The following is a 19221-nucleotide window of genomic DNA, read 5'->3' on the forward strand; positions in this document are numbered from 1 at the left end:
TCTAGTAACCGTCAGAGGGGCGGGTTATTCCTCCCATTTCACGGGTGAGGACATGGGTTTGGAAAGTGAGTCGGAAGGGGCATGGGCCGTCAGGCCACAGGGAGGCATGCGGCACTCCCCTCCTCGCCTGTTTGCTCTGCGTTCTACAAGGCAACGGGCTGCCGTGGGCAAGCAGTCAGCCACAGCCTCTGTGCTCATAGGGAGAAGAAACAGACAGGCTCTCCCATTTAGGCAAGGCGGAAGGGCGCGTTACGACGACATGGGGTACTTGTTTACTGAATTGGCTGGGAGTGTCCAGGGACAGTACCGCGGTGCTAGGGCGCAGTGAGAGAGACCCACACCCACGGACGCGGGTGAGACTGGGACAGCTGTAAGCAGGGTGGCACCTTGCACCCAGAGTTCTTCAAACGCTTGAACCCTCTGCCTCAATCATTCCGTTCTTAGAGATCTGCCAGGGAAGCAGTCAGGAGTTTGGTCAGAGATTTGTAGACACAGGTATTCACCCACAGCTTATTCGTACTATTGAAATTTTGACAATGGCCCAAATGCTCAACAAACAGTGGGAGAACTGTTCATTTGATTTGACACTTACGTGGCACTGACTTACTGCTTTGCCAGTATTAATTCACTTAGTCCTCCTAACAAGACTGTGCAGTGGGTACTATTACTGCCCCATTTTAGAGATGAAGAAATTGAGACCCAGGTCACACAGCTCAAAAGGGGTGGAGGCTGATCTGAAGCCAGGCGGCCTGGCACCAGAGCCCGTCTCCCCACCACCATTTCCTGTTTAGGACATTTGTGCTGTGAAATGTTGTGCAGCCTTTGAATATTGTTTTTACCAGTTTCCTTTTTATAATGTCACGTGGCGATTACAAAATTCGATGACATGGTCTCATTTTTGTGAACATTACTTAAAAGAAGAAAGAGACAAAGCTCCTTTCTCCATCACCCCCCACCCCAACAAGTGCTTGTGAGTTGTGTTCTCAGTGCCAGGCCCTTGTCAGGTGTAGAAAGTACAGAGACAAATAGACGTCAAGATGCTCCTTGTCTAGTGAGGGAAGTAACGACTGTGTGATTCCTGCCAGGTAGAGAAGCTCTGTAGGACACAGTGGGCTGGCGAAGATGCCGAGACAGTGCTTCTGCCGTGAGCGGAGGGGTGTGGCCAGTGGGTGTGGGCACAGGGGAGGCAGGAGTCAGTGTAGATGCATGGGGCTACCCGAATCCGGTGCTGCTGGAGCGTGGCGTCGTGGGGCAGGCTGGGGGCCACCGCACAGGGTTGTTTTCATGAGAAAACCTCCCACCAGACGCTGCACCCTGATGGCATGTAGTCTGCTTTGTCCTGGAATTAGTGAAGTTTGCATACTGTCATTTATATTAGATTCTGATTTTGTTTGGTTTCTGTATTCTGGATGCATTGTGGAGGGGAGACTTGTAATTGGACCATTGGCTGCTTTGGCAAGACAGCCAAGTACATAGAAGCCTTAATCTGCCAGGAAGCAGGAATTGGTGCCTACTATTTTTCGTACTGGAGTGGAGGTTCTCTCAGTTAAGAAGAACACTCGCTTTGCTGCTAGGAAGAAAGGTGACGTGCAGGTCTTCAGGGCTGTGCAGGGCTGTGGCACGGGTGCCGGCCCTCTTAGTGCACACCTGTGGAGAGAAAGGGGCTTTGCTGGGGCAGTTGACCTGGATTTGTCATCACTAATTTTGAGAAACTTTTTGAAATCGGGGAACTTTCAGCTCTTCTAATTCAGAGGACAATTGTGTTATAAAAGGAAGGAACGTGATACAGAGGATGTCAGTAATTTTCAAGCCAAGAATGAACTGTTGGGTTTTGTTTTCCTTTCTCCAGAAACCTGACGTGCGGCTCTCTCGAGGCAGCATTGACAGGGAGGATGGAAGTCTTCAGGGCCCGGTAAGCAGCTGCCTGAGTTTTCACCAGCATTTGGACCACCATTTTTATGTCATAAGATATCCAAGCTTACTAATATTTCTAACAGGGATTACAGTAATCCATTCTATACATAACAGTGAACGTTCTAGCCAAGATTCTTAGAACATACGGGACCCAGCCCGGCATTCTTGTTGAGATGTGGACATTTTCTGCCCCTGTCACTAACAGTTTTCAGTAGTGAGCCGGACTCTGCACCCTAAAGAAATATGTACTCGTTAACTGTTGATGTGCACACATTGTCATTTGCTGAATTTTTATTATTCTTATTGCATGGTTATAAAAGTTTCCACAGTCACAGAAAAGTTAGTTGTTCAAGAAAGATTTTTTTCCTTCTGGGCGTTGTGAGGGCAAATGCCTGAAATTCTCTCTAAAGAGCTATCTTACGCTTATTCCAAATGCGTTTAAAGCCTGCTAGAAATATTCCCTGGTCTTTTGGGGAGAGTAGTTAAAATTGTTTTGTTAGGATTTCCATCAGCTGTTGTGTGGTTAAAATAAATGCAGCTTTCTTTAAACACTTAAAGACGTTCTCAGTAAAAAAGGAAAATCTGTGCCTGCTGGGTGACAGACTTACGGAGATAAATTTCCATCCTAATAAGGCTTCTGGGGGGACATAAAACCATCAGTTTACTTCTAGACACACATGTGTACGTATATACATGAGATTGTCGTCATCTGGCTCCAGGATGCTTAGTATGGAATGACGCTACCAGGAGTTTTCTGTGTCCTGCTCTGTAAAATCCAGCTGCCCTGAGACCTGGGCCCTAGAAGACGGGCTCAGTCGCCAGCATGTGAAGGTTGGGCATTTCCCGTCAGGATGGGCTGGTGCAGCCGGCTCTGCAGACAGTGTTAGGATTCCTTGGTTCATGGACATGCTCACCTCATCTGCCGTGTAATATGTCTGCACACAGAGCTCCTTCCCTATATTGAAGAGATTCACATGCGACGAGCACTGTGTCGTAAATTAAGAAGAGAGAGTGCGAATCAGCATGAAAATAAACTATTCAAGGGACCAGCTTTTTAGAACATTACTAATAAGAAAATTTATTGGAAAAGGAAAATTCTGTGTGTTCCACTCTGCAGCACATAGAAGGTGCCCAGAAAATACGTGGAAGGAATGAATAAATGAAAGAATCAGACCTGGATAGAGAGGTTATTCAGAATTGCCTTGTAATACAGACATCATGTGACAGGTCCACTTGTGACCTCATGGCATTTGCTGCAGACCAGGCCTAGGCGTCAGAGTGCTTAGTACTGACGGAGAAGGTGCTTAATACTGTAAGGTACTATGCTGAGTGCTTTTCTCATTCACGTCACTGAGTCCTCAGCACTCCTGTCAAGTCAGGTGCTATTGCCATCCATATTCCACCAATGAGTAAACCGAAGCCCGTAGAAAACTCCCTGATGTCACCCGTCACAGTGCCGGATCCCAGATGGCACACTCACGAACGTGTCAACAAACGGCCAACCTGGCTCAGCAGCCTTCCTCGATTTGAGGTGTGTAGTTTAGGTTGTGGTGACTTCCTTCCTGGGAGCTGATAACACACCATGACCGTTTCTGGTTTCTTCTCTTCTGTTCTTGGCTAAAGATAACTCTTTGGTTTGGCCCACTTGAAGCACTCCCACTTAACCCTTTTGAAAATGCACTGTGGTTTCAGGGTGGACCCCTTGGCTGGAAAGCAGTGTAGCTTGTAAAGAGGTATGAGCTAGTTAATGCACATAACAACTGGCTAGAGGAAACTGATCCTCTCAGTTTGCATAAAAAGTAAAAACTATTTGGATTTTCAAAGTAATATACAAGTTGACAGCATGTTCATTTCGTGACAAAAGCCCATGGTAGGTAAGCGATACTGGCCTCAGTCCACAAATGGGAAAACCATAGCCCAAGACAGTTGAGTGACTCCTCCGAGGCCAGCCTCCGGATACGCGGAGAACCAGAGCACAGCCTGGCTCCCCACACTTATCCCGTCAGACCTGCGGAAGCAGGGGCTTTTCTGTGCCTGCCCTTCCAGAGCAGGCCTGTGGAACTGCCAGCACAGTGTGTGCGTGCGTCTGTTGAATTAATCCAGAATGTTCCGAGAGTAGAATTTTCTTTTTAACTTTCTCGTTACCCGAGTGTCAACCAGAAAATTCTTTGTATTTTTAAACCTTTATAAATGTGTGTCTTTTGCCGCCTGGATCAGTAAGCACAGCATGGCACAGCCCACAGACCAGGTCTGTTTTAAAGCTTTGGCTGAGTTTCACTCTGTTCTCTGCCCTCGCCTGCTCCTCTCGGGCCACACTGGCCACTCCGTTCCTCAGCACTCGGCTGCCCCTACCTCTTGGCCTCCTTACCTCAGGGCTGTGGTTAAAGGTCACCTTCTCAAAAGGCCCGACCACTGAGAACTGCCATTTCCTCCCCTCCCACGCCCACTCCCATCTCGTTTTCATTGGACGTGGTCCCTCTGACGGCTGTACAACGTGCTGTCATGCATGGCGCTTGTTATCGCTCTCCCTCTACGCTGTCAGCTCCTAAAGGACGAGTCTCCTCAGGGCCTGGGACAGAGCGGGTGCTCAGTGACTGTCGGATACATAGACGATGGGGAAACTGGGAAGGGCTGCACAAAAGTCACACCGTCCAGCTCCGAGGGCTTTGCAAGTCTTGAAAATCAGGGGCGTTAAGTGATGTGCTGAAAGCGACTGTGGTTCTGGGAGAGGAGCAGTTTAATTGTGCCATTTCATAGTCCTTGTATTTGCAAGAAGTGGATCTCTTTTCAGAGAAAGTAAAGCACCTTAAAATATGTATTTTTTTAACCAGTTTATCATTTTTAAATAAGGAAAGTCTGTTTTCAGAGGTAGAATGTAGTCCTAACAATATTTTCATTTAGCCAGCCTAGGATAGGTTGTTTTAGATGTGATTACGGATATGACAGCCTGAAGTAGGATGGTCTTAAGTGGAGCTGTCTTTTCATTCTGTCCCTGGGGCAGAAGTCCAGGGCTTCCCGCTTGTCTTCTTGGCATGGCCTGTGGTTTGGTCCATGGTGGAGCTGTAATACCAGGTCCCGACACACACAGGGCTTCAGGTGACATGACAGCACAGGCACACGTCAGTCCTGTGAAGTCTCTCCTCGTCATCATGGTTCCTGATTGCACCCCGTCATATAGTAAGAGTGGGAGGGAGCTTCCTGAGCAAAGGACCCAGACGCTGGGAGTGCCTGCATTTCATACTCCTGAAAGGTGAACTGGAGACATCCATGGATGTACTTTTTTTGAAGAATCTTTTAAATTGGTTGTGATTACCCCTGTTCGTGCTCCCTTGGGAGCCCCTGCTTCATCTGTCACAGCCCTGATCCCATGCCCTGTTGACATTATTTACTTATTTGCTTAATTACGCCCCCCTCAACTGAGGCCTTGAAGGCAGCGGCCCCACAGGTCTTGTCAGTCTCTGAACCCAGCGCTTAGCACAGATGTTCAGGGGGATGGATGGGGGCGGTTGGGGGGGGAAGGGCATTACCGTGTTGTGCCCGCCGGTTCATTGACCAAACTTTTCTTTTCCCACAGACTGGAAACCAACACATTTATCAGCCTGTGGGTAAACCAGGTAAATGAAGAAACGAATTGTGTTTCAAGAAGTTAGTATAATTTGGAGGGAGTGGGTCTTTAATGTATATGGTTTCTTAGCTTTGGAATACCTCATGATTTTTTAACTCTTTTCCCTCTGCTGACCATAGTAAGTATGATGTTTACCAAATGCAGCCCATGACTATAGTATTGTAAGATAGAACGTATTGCTGTGATGCTTCAGAAATGCGTCTGTTAGAATAACAGGAATCTGAGTTTGTCGTCGTTTGTTTGGGAGTTGTTACGTTCTCCTCGTTAACCTACATTACTTAATAGGCCTCATTCCCTTTTACCAGATCCTGCGGCTCCGCCAAAGAAACCACCGCGCCCCGGAGCCCCCGGTCACCTGGGCAGCCTCGCCAGTCTCAGCAGCCCCGGGGACAGTTACAACGAGGGTGTCAAGGTGGGCATCCGAGCCCGGGCTCTGCTCAAGGCTCTGTGGAGTCCTTTCGTGCTCAGTTGATGACCCTGTGGCGTGAAGTGGAGCCAGAGCTGCAGACAGGACTCTGTAGGGTGGGGTTGCGGGGGCTCCAGGAGTCAGTTTGGGCTGGTTCTGACCACTCTTGAGTCAGGAACAAGCTTTACAGGAAAACTTTTCTTTTCCGTTTTTCTCTCACGTGATCCATTCTAGGCCTCAGTCAGATCCTAGCTTTCTAAATACGTCTTCCTCTTTTCAAGCAGAATGTTTCTTTGGGATAAAGTGCTGGCATGACTTCTGGTTTTAAAAATTAGATCAGGATGCCTGGGGTGGGTGAGACCCTCTGTGGGCTCACTGTCTCCAAGCTTGTCAGTGTGGCTTAGTGGAAAGCTCCCCTCGTTCTCCGTCCAGGGCCAGCACTGCGTTCGGGAAGCAGTGTGTGCTGAGGGCGCTGTGAGGAGCCAGCCCTCCGCACAGGTGAGGGAAGCGTGGGCTCGGGTACCGACAGCCACAAGCTTCTCCCTGCCCCACTGCCTGCCCCAGACAGGTGCAAGTGGGGCCCTCGGGTCCCCAGCAAGCCCCCCAGAGTGCTGGGCTCACTGGAATGCCTCGGAAGGGCTTCTTTCCTCTCTGAGAGAAGCAAACGAGAGAGGTTCTCCTGTCCATTGTGCCTGCTTACGGAGGGGGATGTCTGCTTTCTGTCAGACGTCAGTTACCTCCCAGAATATGTCCTGTTTCCCACTTCTGATACACTTTTTATTCATGTTTTAGTCTCTCTAAGATCAGGGTGATGTGTTGGTTTAATTGGCAGCATTTTTTCCTTTCTTAGTGGTGCATAAAAAAAGATGCATCTTACAGTGGATGGCATCTTAGAACCTGAGAACTTTGGTGTCAGTGAAGAGAAATTTTGTTTCACTAATAACCCTGTGCTGTGGCAGAACCTGTACCATGTCTGTTCAATCTTTGTGTCAGCCCCACAGGATTGGGGCTGTTATTTTTTACACTTTTCACATGAGAGCCAAGGTTCATGGAGGTTGAAGGGCGTGTTCAAGGTTACAGCCTCCCCATAGCGGAGCCAGCATTTAGCCATAGGCCTGGCTCTGTGCATGTTGTGTGCTTCTGCTCCAAGCTTCCTCCAAAGCCGACAGGCTGATCCTGCATAGAAGCAGGTATTTTGCCATCTTGGGAAGTCCAGGGAAGAGAAACTGTCATCTCCAGGCATGGGGCATGGGTCAGCCTGCAGCCCAGAGGGTGGTGACCAAGGAGTGAATGGGCTGGCACTGGCTGGGGCCAGCCTGCACCCTGGGGAGCATAGCACAGGTACTACTGAGCCAGAGGTGGCCCTGCCCGAGGGTCAGCTCCCAGAGTGCGCACTGGTGGGTCCGCAGCTCCTGGAAGGCAAGGGGCTGGTCCTGGAGCACTGCCCTGGGGCTTGTCGCGGGCTCCCCGCCTCACCAGCCTCCTTCCCAGGATGCCTCCCAGCGGCTCTCCTAGAGCCGCACCCGTGTTCCCTGGGGAGGAGCAAAGGAGGACACAGCCTTTCCTAATGTGGTTTCTGGACATACATTTAAAAAGGAAAGAGGGAGAAATTAGGTTAATGAACTTTTTTCGTTTTCAGAGGCCGCAAGAGCACACTTTCAAAATGACTTACATTACAGTGAAAAACCAGCTTTAGAAGCGCATCAGCTGCCATCTTAGAATTCTGACATTTATTTATTCTTCACAGTTGGAATAACATGTTAATAAATAGAATTGGGAAATACCCTCAAAATAGGGTATAAAGAAAGTAGAAATCTTAATAGAAATAGTATGCTTACTTGAAATATATAAGTAGAGTTTTTTAATTATTAAGTATGAAGTATATGTCTATTTCTTTGTTATCCATCTGTTCGGTAGAGGTTATCAGGTGCAGCCCAAAAGAACAATACTGTGTTAATACAGAAATGCTTTTGTTTAACTAGGGATGACTAACGTAATTCATCCAAATAACGCTTAGCCAGCACTCAGTCTCAGGTTTTCCTTGGTGGCTTACGTCTTGGCTCTGAGTTGGCTGTCTTTGACCACCCGCCTCTGTGGCTGGCTGCATCTCCACGAGCAGTGGTTTATCCTAACCGCCTGCCAAGGAGTCCCCGTGTTTTCAAGCTCCAGAAATAGGAAACCAATAACAGATGTCTCTCCAAACTAGGCTTTTGCTTTGAGAGTGTCACTGAATTGTCCCTGGAAGCATTGTGACAGTGCTTCTGTGACAAGATTTGGGCAAAGGATCAATATGAAAGAATAGGAGCTTGAAACAGGTTAGAATGAACTGCGCTCCACCTCTTGGAGGCAGAGTTGTTGTAGTTCTCTTGCCGGAGCTCTGCGTGCAGCTCCTCCCTCAGGAAGCCCCGTGCCTTTTACTCTGATCCAGTTTGAACTGGCGCATCCTGCCTCGTCAGGCAGAGAACCGTACCATGACAGTCAGTGCAGGAGATAAAATACAGGGATGTTGTCTCTTGGGATGCATGCCATGACGAATGACCTCCCTCTTTGTAGTGCCCAGGAAAAACACATTATGGAGGATTGGACCTCGAAAGTTAGGATTCTGCTAAACTGAATGCCAGAGGGTGTACTTTGAGATGATCTAAGGAAAGGACACAGTGTCCACGTTTCCCCCGGTTGACTCTGCCTGTTAAGTTACGGTGGGAGGGCTTTGGTTTAAGCTGTAGAGAAGAAACATTAAATAAAACTTTTAATTTGAAAGTAAAGGACCCTAACTATAAGAATTGATTCAAAAGGGTTTTTTGTTTTAGTTTGTTTTGTTTCTGTTTTTAAAATAAGCTCCTAATGTTTTTAAACACAGCCCCAAGCCAGGAATCTTTATTATGACAGTGAGGCTAGATGACGAGGCCTATTTCCAAAGATGTTGGGGTCCGTGGCTCGGGTGGAGGGTTGTTGGGTTTCTCCTCAATCGCTCCGAGTTCAATGGGTAGTTTTCAGTGATTACGAGCATATATCTGCCTTCTTTCTTTTAGAAGACCCCTTGTTCTTTTGATTCTTGCATGCCTGCCAGATGGTCACTCCCAGGCTTTGCATGTTGTTTTCCTCATTTATTTCATGAAAACAAGCATGGTGCATGGCAGACTCTGCACTGGGTGGGGCCCGGAACAGATGGCCCAGCAGCTATGCTTTGATAACCAGCAACCTGAGAGCTGATGGGCAGAGACTCACTCCTTTTTGTTCTGCTCATGTGTTTTTATGGGGGTTTTGTCTGCTGCCTTTATTAATATTGTTTTTCTTTTTTCCCTTTCTCTGATAAATTTCTTTAACTTTTCCTCACCTTCTGTTCGACAATAGCCGTGGAGGGTAAGCACTTCATGTCTGTGTGTCTGTCCAGCTCTTGACCACACCCAGCGCTCTGCATGTGACTCAGGCCCAAAAATCGGGAAGCAGGGGGGTGCTTTGGCTTGGTTTGTCACCAAAGACAGTGCTTCTGTGTGCTGCACAGTGAGATGGGGACACCTTTGCAGGGATGGGGCTGTTCCTGTCCTCTTCTGTCTCATGCCGGAGCTGGAGCACCCAGGTTCCCGGCTCCGTGGGCAGAGTCAGCTCAAGGGTTCAGAAATGGGCATCTGGAGTTTTAGACTGAGCACCGGCAGCAGATTCATGAATGAACAGCTGTTACGTACTGTAGTTTAATTTTCTTAAAATATACGTATACTGTCCCCTTTGTGCCTAGGGTAGCCAGTTTGAATTGTTAAATTTCCCAGAGCCCCTTGGGTAGCCTTCAGTGCTCAGGTTATCGTGGATAACGTTTGTTGATGTCTCTCTGTGCCTGGGCCCTGGGGTGGGTGCTTTTAGATATGTTCCTTTATTCCTCCTCTGTCATGACTGCCCAGGGAGCTGAGGCCACTCCAGCAGGACATGGCCTGCTGGGCTCCTGCTGGCACCCGCAAGGCTCTCGCTCTAGCACTGTCCTGCAAGCAGATGTTGTCCTCTTAAAGAAGACTTGTATTTGTATTTATCAGTTGTTGATAATCATAAAAAGAACACATTTCATTAGGTGGTTTGAAAGCAACTAAGCTGGGCCAGACAGTTGTTTTCTTGTTTGTTTGGTCTTTTTGGTGAGGAAGATTTGCTCTGAGCTAACATCTGTTGCCAATCTTCCTCTTTTTTATTTTTTGCTTGAGGAAGAGTGGCCCTGAGCTAACATCTTGCCACTCTTCCTCCATTTTGTATGTGGGATGCTGCCACAGCATGGCTGATGGGTGGTGTAGGTCCACACCTGGGATCCAAACCCATGAACCCGGGCCGCTGAAGTGGAGCGCACCAGACTTAACCACTACGCCATGGGGCCGGCCCAGGGCCAGACAGGTTTTACTGCAGAATTCAAACTAAGTGGAAATTCTGAGTCTTAATGTAAAACACTTGACCTCTTAGCCAGCTTTCTCTAAAATTCTGGGAGAGATGTAAAATACATGTATTCTTTCTCTTTTGGTGAATGATTTGAGGGGGGACATTGAATCACTTCTGTGAAAGAATCTGGGGCTTTTAGTATAATATGTATGATTCCATCTCATTTCCTTTAACTGAGCTCAAAGTTAGAAAAAATTATTGCCTCATTTATCTGCACTTGGGTGAATTACTTTACTGTCATCCTCAGCAATACCCCATACAGACAAGAAAATCAATTACATGATCTGCTTTGATCTCTTTTAAAGACCCTTTCTGACCTAGTTGCAGTGAAGTGATGCCATCTACTGGAGAATAGAAAGATAACCAGCTTCTGTGTTGGCAGCTTCAACCCCAGGAAATCAGCCCGCCTCCCACCGCCAACCTGGACCGCTCCAATGACAGGGTGTATGAGAACGTGACGGGCCTGGTGAAAGCTGTCATCGAGATGTCCAGTAAGATCCAGCCCGCCCCACCAGAGGAGTATGTTCCCATGGTGAAGGTAAGATGCAGAAAACGTTCCTGTTGCCCTGGAACCTGTGGTGCCTTGAAGTCAGACCTGATGCTTCAGAAGTATGTGTGGAGCCACCATGTGGCGACTGCGTCAAGTCAGAGCCACAGTCACAGGAATTTCTGTTCCTGACCGTGACCCCTAGGATGCCAATGTCCTAGAGCAACAGAGTCTTTTAATAGTTATTGCTCACACGTATACTCTTGAGTGAAAAAAGCAAGCTACGAAAGATACTTAGAGAATGATGCCATTTATGTCAAGTTTAAGAACACGCACGCCAGTCATGTGTAAGACCTAAGGACCTAGAGTTGTGTTGTTAGAGCACCGGGACAGACGTGGGAGTGTGATTACCCAGTCCAGGCCCTGCGCCCTGTGGAAGGGGCAGTCATGGAAGGGCACTTTGTGGGGATTTATCTGTATTTTCTTTCTTAAGCCGGGGGTGGGTACATGGGTGCTCACTGAATTTTTTTTAATAAAGATAAAAAGAAATGAAAATATGCCAGTAAACTAACTTTCTCCAAATCGTGTTCAGTGGAGAATAGTGGTCCTTGCAGATCGTAACAGCAACAGCTCTGTGAAAAAGGATGCTAGGTTCACGGAAATACTGGCAATGCCTCCTGCTAAACAGTGCCAACTGTGTTTCAGGAGCCCAAAGGTGTCCTGCAGCTCAAAGAGTGCTGTTCACCTTGTGCCCTGAGCCAGGATTTCCGAAATGGACTGGAACATACCTTTTTTTTTTTTTTTTTTTTTTTTGAGGAAGATTAGCCCTGAGCTAACATCCGTGTCCATCTTCCTCTACTTTGTATGTGGGACGCCTACCACAGCATGGCGTGCCAAGCGGTACCATGTCCGCACCCAGGATCCGAATCGGCAAACCCCTGGTCGCCGAAGCAGATTGTACAAACTTAACTGCCACACCACTGGGCCGGCCCCCAGAACACACTTTTTTTTAATTGTAGTAAAATACATATAACATAAAATTTATCATCTTAACCATTTTTAAGGATGAAATTCACAGCAGTGTTAAGTACATTCACATTGTTGTACAGCTGATCTCCAAAACTCTTTTCGTCTTGCACAACTGAAACTCTGTCCCCATTGAACAACACCCTTGCCCTCCCCCCAGCCCCTGGCACCTACCATCCTGCTTTCAGTCTCTCTGAATATGGCTGCTCTGGATGCCTCATATAAGTGGCATCGTGCTGTATTTGTCCTGATTTATCTCATTCGGCGTAATGGCCTCAAGGTTCATCTGTGTTGTAGCATACATCAGAATTTCTTGCCTTTTTAAGGCTGAATAATATTCCATTGTATGGATATACCACGTTTTGTTTATCCATCCATCTGTCAGTGGACAGTTGAGTTGCCCCCAACCCTTCGGTTATCATGAATAGTGCTGCTGTGAACATGGGTGTACAAATATCTCTTTGAGACCCTGCTTTCAGTTCTCTTGGGTACATACTCAGAAGTGGAATTGCTGGATCATATGTTAATTTTATTTTTAATTTTTTGAGAAAACACCATACTGTTTTCCATAGTGGCTGCACCATTTTACATTCCCACCAACAGTGTACAAGGATTCCAAATTCTCACCAACACTTGTTATTCTTTGTTTTGTTTGGGTTTTTTTAAAGATTTTTTATTTTTTTTTCCTCTTTCTCCTCAAAGCCCCACAGTACATAGTTGTGTATTCTTTGTTGTGGGTCCTTCTAGTTGTGGCATGTGGGACGCTGCCTCAGCGTGGTCTGATGAGCAGTGCCATGTCCGCGCCCAGGATTCGAACCAACGAAACACTAGGCCGCCTGCAGCGGAGCGCGCGAACTTAACCCCTCGGCCACGGGGCCAGCCCCTTGTTTGTATTTTGATAGTAGCCATCCTCATGGGTGTGCAGTATATCTCATTGTGGTTTTGATTTGCATTTGCCTAATCATTAGTGGTGACGAGCATCTTTTCACTGCTTGTTGGCCATTTGTATGTCTTCTTGGGGAAAGTCTGTTCAAGTCCTTTGCCTTTTCTTGCAGTTGAGTTGTAGGATTGAACACCCTTTTCAGTGTAGCTGTTAGCAGTCTCTCGAACAGCTTCTTAGAAACCATCAGTGTGGAGTTGCTGTTTGAAAGTTGTATTTTGTGGAAAGCATAGTTAATCCATTCTGGTTTGTTTTTTTAACTATACTCCCATAAGAGTTATAATGAAAGTTCTTCAGGGTGAATGTGCATGAACCCACAGGCAAGTTTAAAAAAACAAAAAGTAAAAAACTCACCAGTATACAGAAGCAGTCAGAATTTTGTACACAGACTTTTCATGGTGATTTTTTAGAAGCCACTTTTTAACCATGTTACTTTGGCCAAATGACACTCTTTTTGTATGTTGATCCAAGTTTAATAACTTCATTATCTTCTTACTGGTTTTATTCATACTGCGTGTATAACTTAGTGTCTGAGTCATTCCATAAGAATGACAATGACAAAAATGTGAACTCTAAATCATACTGCTTTTAGTCAGAGTTGGTCCCTTTAAGCCCAGAGGGGCAGGGGTGGGGCATTGTGCTCAGTGTGGCAGCGGGGACGTCCTTTTTGCAGGCCTCATGAGGCTTTGAAAGACCCTGGGAGAGGGGATTCCGTGAGCACGTTGAGGAAAGGTGCCATCAGATCCAGCTCGCTGCTGTCCCCCTTCCCCGTGTGGGTTCCCCGCGTGGGCGGGATGGTCGACGTGGAAGCGCTGGATGAGGAGAGAGCGCAGGCTCCGGCTAGAGTCCTGCTTTCCCAGGCGTCCATGTGTCTGTCCTTCACCCTACTCCTCAGGGAGTGGAACCATGAGTATTCAGACCTGAGCCTTTGGAGAAGAATGGCCTCATAACTTACAAGATCGGGCTCAGCACTGAGGAAAAGAAATATAGAAATGTTCCATAAAGTGGTCAAAGGAAAATGAAAAAGTCATATAACTGAAAATTGTCAATGCTGGCGTGAGACTCCTTCGTGTGTGTTCTAATCCTGGGTGTGATCTCGTCTGTTAGGAAGTCGGCTTGGCCCTGAGGACGTTACTGGCCACTGTGGATGAGACCATTCCCGTCCTGCCAGCCAGCACTCACCGAGAGGTAGGACATGGCCTCCCCTTCCTACTCTCTGACAGTGCAGGTGGGGACACACCATGGGCAGGTCAGTGGTCCATCCTGAGTGCAGTTTGTTGGGGCTGGTTGTGATGCTGACGACGGCTCCTCAGTCTGTAACCAGCCAAGACTGCTTCGTCAACTCTGCAGGTCATGACCTTTTAGCTAACGCTGACCCCGGCCAAGCCCCACATCGGGGATGTCCAGGGGATGTGACTTGCCTGCCAGGACTTGGCCGTTCATCTTAGAGGCCGTGTGGTGCGGCGCCCACTCAGGTTTCAGCTCCCGCTCAACCCTTGCCAGCCAGTGACCGAGCCACAGTGTGGGGTCCTAGCCTGAAAGAGAGGGTGACTGTGGAGATGGGGTGTGGAGTGCAGGCGCAGAGCTGGTGCTGGTGCTGTCATCCTCCAGCGCTTCCTGAAGGAGGGGACCGAGGATGCAGAAGTGGACCAGGAGAGGCATCCTGCCCTCCTTCCTTGAATTCTTCTGAAAAAAAAATTAGAGTTTGCAAGTGATACTGGTTTTCCATTTAAAGTAGTGATTTAAAATTCCCTTTAAAGTAATATGGTTTTGAAATTTTTTAAGGAATCAAAGTTAACCCAGAATACTGTCTCTCAGCAACAATCGCCCTTTTGGCCGCCTTCGAGCCATTCTGCTTCATTTATATGAGCAATCAATGAAAGGAAGCGCCTGCATTTTTAACGGTACTTCAGCAGCTCCATTCTGAAGAGGTGCCTCTGCTCAGGGTCGACGTGCACACATGGCCGCGTCCCCACTGGAGTCCAGATGCTCACCCTGGCCCCGCTCACCACTTCTCCCACCTTGTCCCCTCCAGTACCCGCCGTCCCCTTTTCTCCTTTCTCTCTCAGGGGACGAGGTCTGTACTTCAGCCCAGCAGGCACTGTTTTTGTTTGTTTGTTTTTGCTTTCTTACGAAACTTTTTGTTTTGAAAAGATTTCAAACTCATAACTTACAAGATTGGGCTTACAAGACTAGTATGGCAAATTCCTGAATATCCTTAACCCAGAGTCACCGCCTTTTGGCTTTTTACGAAGTTTCCTCTCTCTCTCTGTCTGTCTACACAGAGTTTACTTTTTCTGAACCACTTGAGAGCAGGTTGTATGTATCATGCCCTCTTACCCTTTGATGTTTCCACTGTGTTTTCTAATAACAAGACTGTTCTCTCACCCTGTGTGGTCATCGCATTCTGGAACGTCGGTGCTGATAAGCACGCCCTTCTAATCTGCAGGTCACGCTCCAGTTTCAGCGCTTGTCCCAGTGATGCTTTTCCTGTGGTTCAAGACCATTGCAGAGTTGCATGTTGCACATGACATCACACGTCGTGTCTGTTAGCCTCATTCATCTAGAACATTCCTCAGCCTTTCTCTGTCTTTCGTGACATTGACACTTTTGAAGAATACAGGCCACTTGTTGTATAGAGTATTCCTGAAGTGGAAGTGAGGGGTGTTCTGTAAAGATGGATGTTTCCTCCTGATTAGATTGTGGCTTTGCATCTGCAGGAATGCCAAGTCCTTCTCGGGGTTTTATATTCAAGGTGCGTCATGTCCAGGTGACATTCGTGTTGATGAAGCAGTTAGCTGGGCACAGCCCCTGTCGGTGGCTCCTTTGTCAGTGGCCTTGATTCACCTGCACACCACCACTGAAATCGTTCTGGAAGGTGCCTGTGCCTGGCTGCCACAGTGCAGCTTTATGTTACGGGCCAGTTAGGGATTAGATAGATTATCTGCTTCACTGGGACTTTAATTGGTTTCCACAGCGAGCAAGAATTTTGCCAAAAAGTGAAGAAGCTCTATATGCCAGAGGCAAGGAAATGGTATCCTAACAAATGGACATTTTGAGAAGACCATTTCTAAATTCCTGCTTTAGAATTAAGCCTGAAATAATCGCTCCGTGTACCCTGACTCTTGCACACACAGATTGCTCCCCCATATAAATTGTTTTATTATTATTCTAACAGAAGAGGAGCCTGCCTTTGGTCCTGCTTCTCCTGCCACTGACCGTCTCCCCCTCCGTGCTCCCCAGGAGAGCCGCCTGCCTCCCCAGGCCGCTCCCTGGACTCCAGCTGTCCCTCAGCTGCACTGTGACGGCCGTGCTCCCCCAGGCCTGGCCCCTCAGTGGGGCCCCCCCTTGGTTTCAGAGCCTTCCTCGCTCACGTCTCTGCCTTTTCTCTGCTGCCCTGAGTGTGGCCGTCCTCTGGGGTGCTACCTACTTGTGCTTTACAGAAGGCTCTTTCTCCTTAGTGGTTCTCCCCTCTTCCATAGATCCGAATATCTGATGCTTCCCAGTTCTGTGCTTCTAGTGTGACCTGTCCCTGAGCTCCGGTCACCAGCTCTCTGTTGGATGTCTGCCTTTGGTAGCACATTCTCCTTTTCCTGGTTTGTTTCCACAGTCACTGGGACCACCGTGCACTCACCATCCCTGCCCGTCACGCACCCTACACACACACTCACTCTCGCATCAACACAAACAGCCGCTCACCTGTCATCATCCATGCAGTCTCAGCCTGGGCCTCGCCTCTCCATCCTCACTGCCACCATCACCCCTCCCCTGAGTTACCAGAACAGCCTCTGAGCAGCTTTCGCCACCTCTGGGCTCTCTCCACCCTTCCATTCAACTGCCACACTGCCACCATAGCCGTCTTTCTACAACACCTCTCTAGAGTATGTTATTCCCCTTCCTGAAGATTTCTTAGGCGCTCCCCACCATGACCAAGTCGGCAGGACAGGGGTCACTTGGTGTGGCTTAGGAGGCCCCGCCTACTTGACTGTCTAGGCCAAAGGCACACGAACCCTCCTCTGTGAAGTCTCTGACCCTCTCTGGTGAATGAATTGCTCTCTTCCTCTGTGTCCCTCTCTATTGGATGATTTATTCAGTGTAGTGTAGGTGGTTCCGTGCATGCTTCTCCCGCACTAGACTGTGAGTACAAGCGTGTGTCGTTCATTCTTGTCTCCACAACACTAAGTGCCTTGTACATAGTACGTGCTCAATAATTATTGAGAGAGCAAGTGGATAAATCATTCTCGGTTGAATAAACAGATAAGAAGGGTCCCAAGACGCCCCCGAGCAAGCTCTCTAATCCTATAGGGCAGCGCTCACGTTCTGGAGCTCCTTCCACCACGTCTGCCCCTACTTCAACCTCTCATCAGTTTGGGAGAGCATAGAGTTTACATGAAGGTGGGGCAAGAGTGTCTCGTGACATCCTTAACCCATCTTTCGCATTGCACAGGAAGGTCTTGAACTATGATGTAGTGGCAGGAGCCCTGGCCTGCAAGTCAAGGCCTGGGGCTTTGTCTGGAGCTGGAGGAAATCACTTTATATCTCAGATGTGCACTCCAACATGAGAGGGTCTGCCAGACTCTCTGACTCTTACGAGACAAGGAAGAGCGCTGCCAGTCACAGGGATGATCTGTGTAAACAGCAGATGCAGATGGGGGCGGGTTAGTCATAGTGTCGGAGAGGGTTTCCCATGGAAGGAGCAGAAGCTGCTGGACATGGGTGTGCACATGCGCACGCTCCCTTGGCTGAACTTCTAGGGGAAGCAGTGATTTCACATCCTATTGTCCCTAAGTAAGATTTGTCTCAGGGGAAGAAAGAAAGTTGCTTCTTCTGGAGGCACCTAAGAAAGGCGCGTACAAATGCGCTGAGAAGCTGTTGGGAAGCTGCTCTGCTGACCTCTCTCTCGTTCCTCCAGATTGAGATGGCCCAGAAGCTCTTGAACTCCGACCTGGGCGAGCTCATCAACAAGATGAAGCTGGCACAGCAGTACGTCATGACCAGCCTCCAACAGGAGTACAAAAAGCAAATGCTGACTGCCGCGCACGCCCTGGCCGTGGATGCCAAGAACTTGCTCGATGTCATCGACCAGGCGAGACTGAGAATGCTCGGGCAAACGAGGCCGCACTGAGCCGCCCAGGAGCCCCGCCGCCCGCCCTCTTTGAGGACGTTCTCCAGCGTTCCACCAGCAGCGAGGAGCTAACCTGTCCTCGGTTGCCAGCACTTACAGCGCCAACTTTCTGACTGACAGCTGGTTGAAAATCTCTCTCATCTAAGTTTAACCACATTTTGATTTGGGTTCAGTTTTTGTTTTGTTTTTTTAATCCTCATGTTCAGAAAAGTCCGGGATCCAAAACGTGGCATTTTTATGGGAATGAAAATTGTACATGAGAAGCTTTTAAGAATCATGCAGAACAGATTCTGTTCACATTGGGATATGTGTTCGTAGGATGGGCCCAGGCGGTGGCCTCTTAATCCCCGAACCAGCTTAGCTGCATCTCGGAAGCAGCGAGGATGGCGCAGAGAATTCCAGGAAACCCAAGGGGCTGAGAATTCTTTTGCCTACCACAGATTTATATCCAGACTGGAATTTTCGTTGTTGTTAGAACACTCTTCAGTTGCAATATGCTAATCCCATTTTACAAAGAAAGAATATAAAAGCTATATTTTGAAAACTTGAGTCATTTCGAAAAAATGGCGACCCTTTCACCTTCCATCCTTTGACTTTCATGTGGATCTGTGAAGCATTTGGTTGGAAACTAGCCGTAGAACACACTAAAACTTTTGTCTTTTTTCACCAGAATAATGTGCCAGTTTTTTGTAGCAATGTTATTTCTCTTGGAAGCGGAAATGCTTTGTACCAGAGCACCTCTTAAACTGCATTGAGAAGAAGTTCTGGAACCATCCCTGTTTTCCATTTTTATATAATTTATAAAGAAAGATTAAAGCCATGTTGACTATTTTAGAGCCACTGGAGTTAACTCACCCTTCATGATGTCTGTCTTCCCAGGAGAGAATTAAGCAAAACAGAGAGATTTGGTTTTCTTTTGATGCCCACTTATACCATCCATTCTGTTAAATAATTTTGAAAAATATACCCTCCCTTTAGTTTGTTGGGGGATATAAATTATTCTCAGGAAGAATATAATGAACTGTACAGTTACTTTGACCTATTAAAAAGGTGTTACCAGTAAAGTTCTTGGTGCTCCATTCTTTCGGTTCTGTTTCTTCAAACCATTTAAAATTTTTCAGATGACTTGTCAGATAAAATAACATGAGGGAAAGCTCCCAAAAATTATTAGTTTCTTTTCCTTGTCTTCTAGACAAGCCAAAGAAATCACACAGAAGGACAGCCTGGTATACGTTAACCTTTTCTTCCATCTTCACTTAGAAAATGCAGAAATCAGGATGGGGGT

General features: G+C 47.6%; 1 protein-coding gene across 7 annotated transcripts in view; it reads left to right on the top strand.

Moving 5' to 3' along the window:
* Positions 1-19000, top strand: part of PTK2 (protein tyrosine kinase 2) — a 235663-nt gene extending 216663 nt beyond the window's left edge. For 5 of the 7 annotated variants that reach the window (XM_046642323.1, XM_046642322.1, XM_046642318.1 and 2 more), the window contains 7 exons: positions 1850-1912; positions 5489-5528; positions 5845-5951; positions 9300-9308; positions 10741-10896; positions 13919-13999; positions 17724-19000. In XM_046642323.1, coding sequence (XP_046498279.1) covers positions 1850-1912; positions 5489-5528; positions 5845-5951; positions 9300-9308; positions 10741-10896; positions 13919-13999; positions 17724-17936 — 669 coding nt within the window. In that variant the 3' untranslated portion in view covers positions 17937-19000. The remainder of the gene's footprint in view (positions 1-1849; positions 1913-5488; positions 5529-5844; positions 5952-9299; positions 9309-10740; positions 10897-13918; positions 14000-17723) is intronic. The other 2 variants (XM_046642319.1, XM_046642321.1) reach the window with 1 other exon arrangement.
* The last annotated feature ends 221 nt before the right edge of the window (positions 19001-19221 follow it).

This window comes from Equus quagga, chromosome 16, assembly GCF_021613505.1.
Source record: "Equus quagga isolate Etosha38 chromosome 16, UCLA_HA_Equagga_1.0, whole genome shotgun sequence".
Classification (NCBI taxonomy): Eukaryota; Metazoa; Chordata; class Mammalia; order Perissodactyla; family Equidae; genus Equus; species Equus quagga.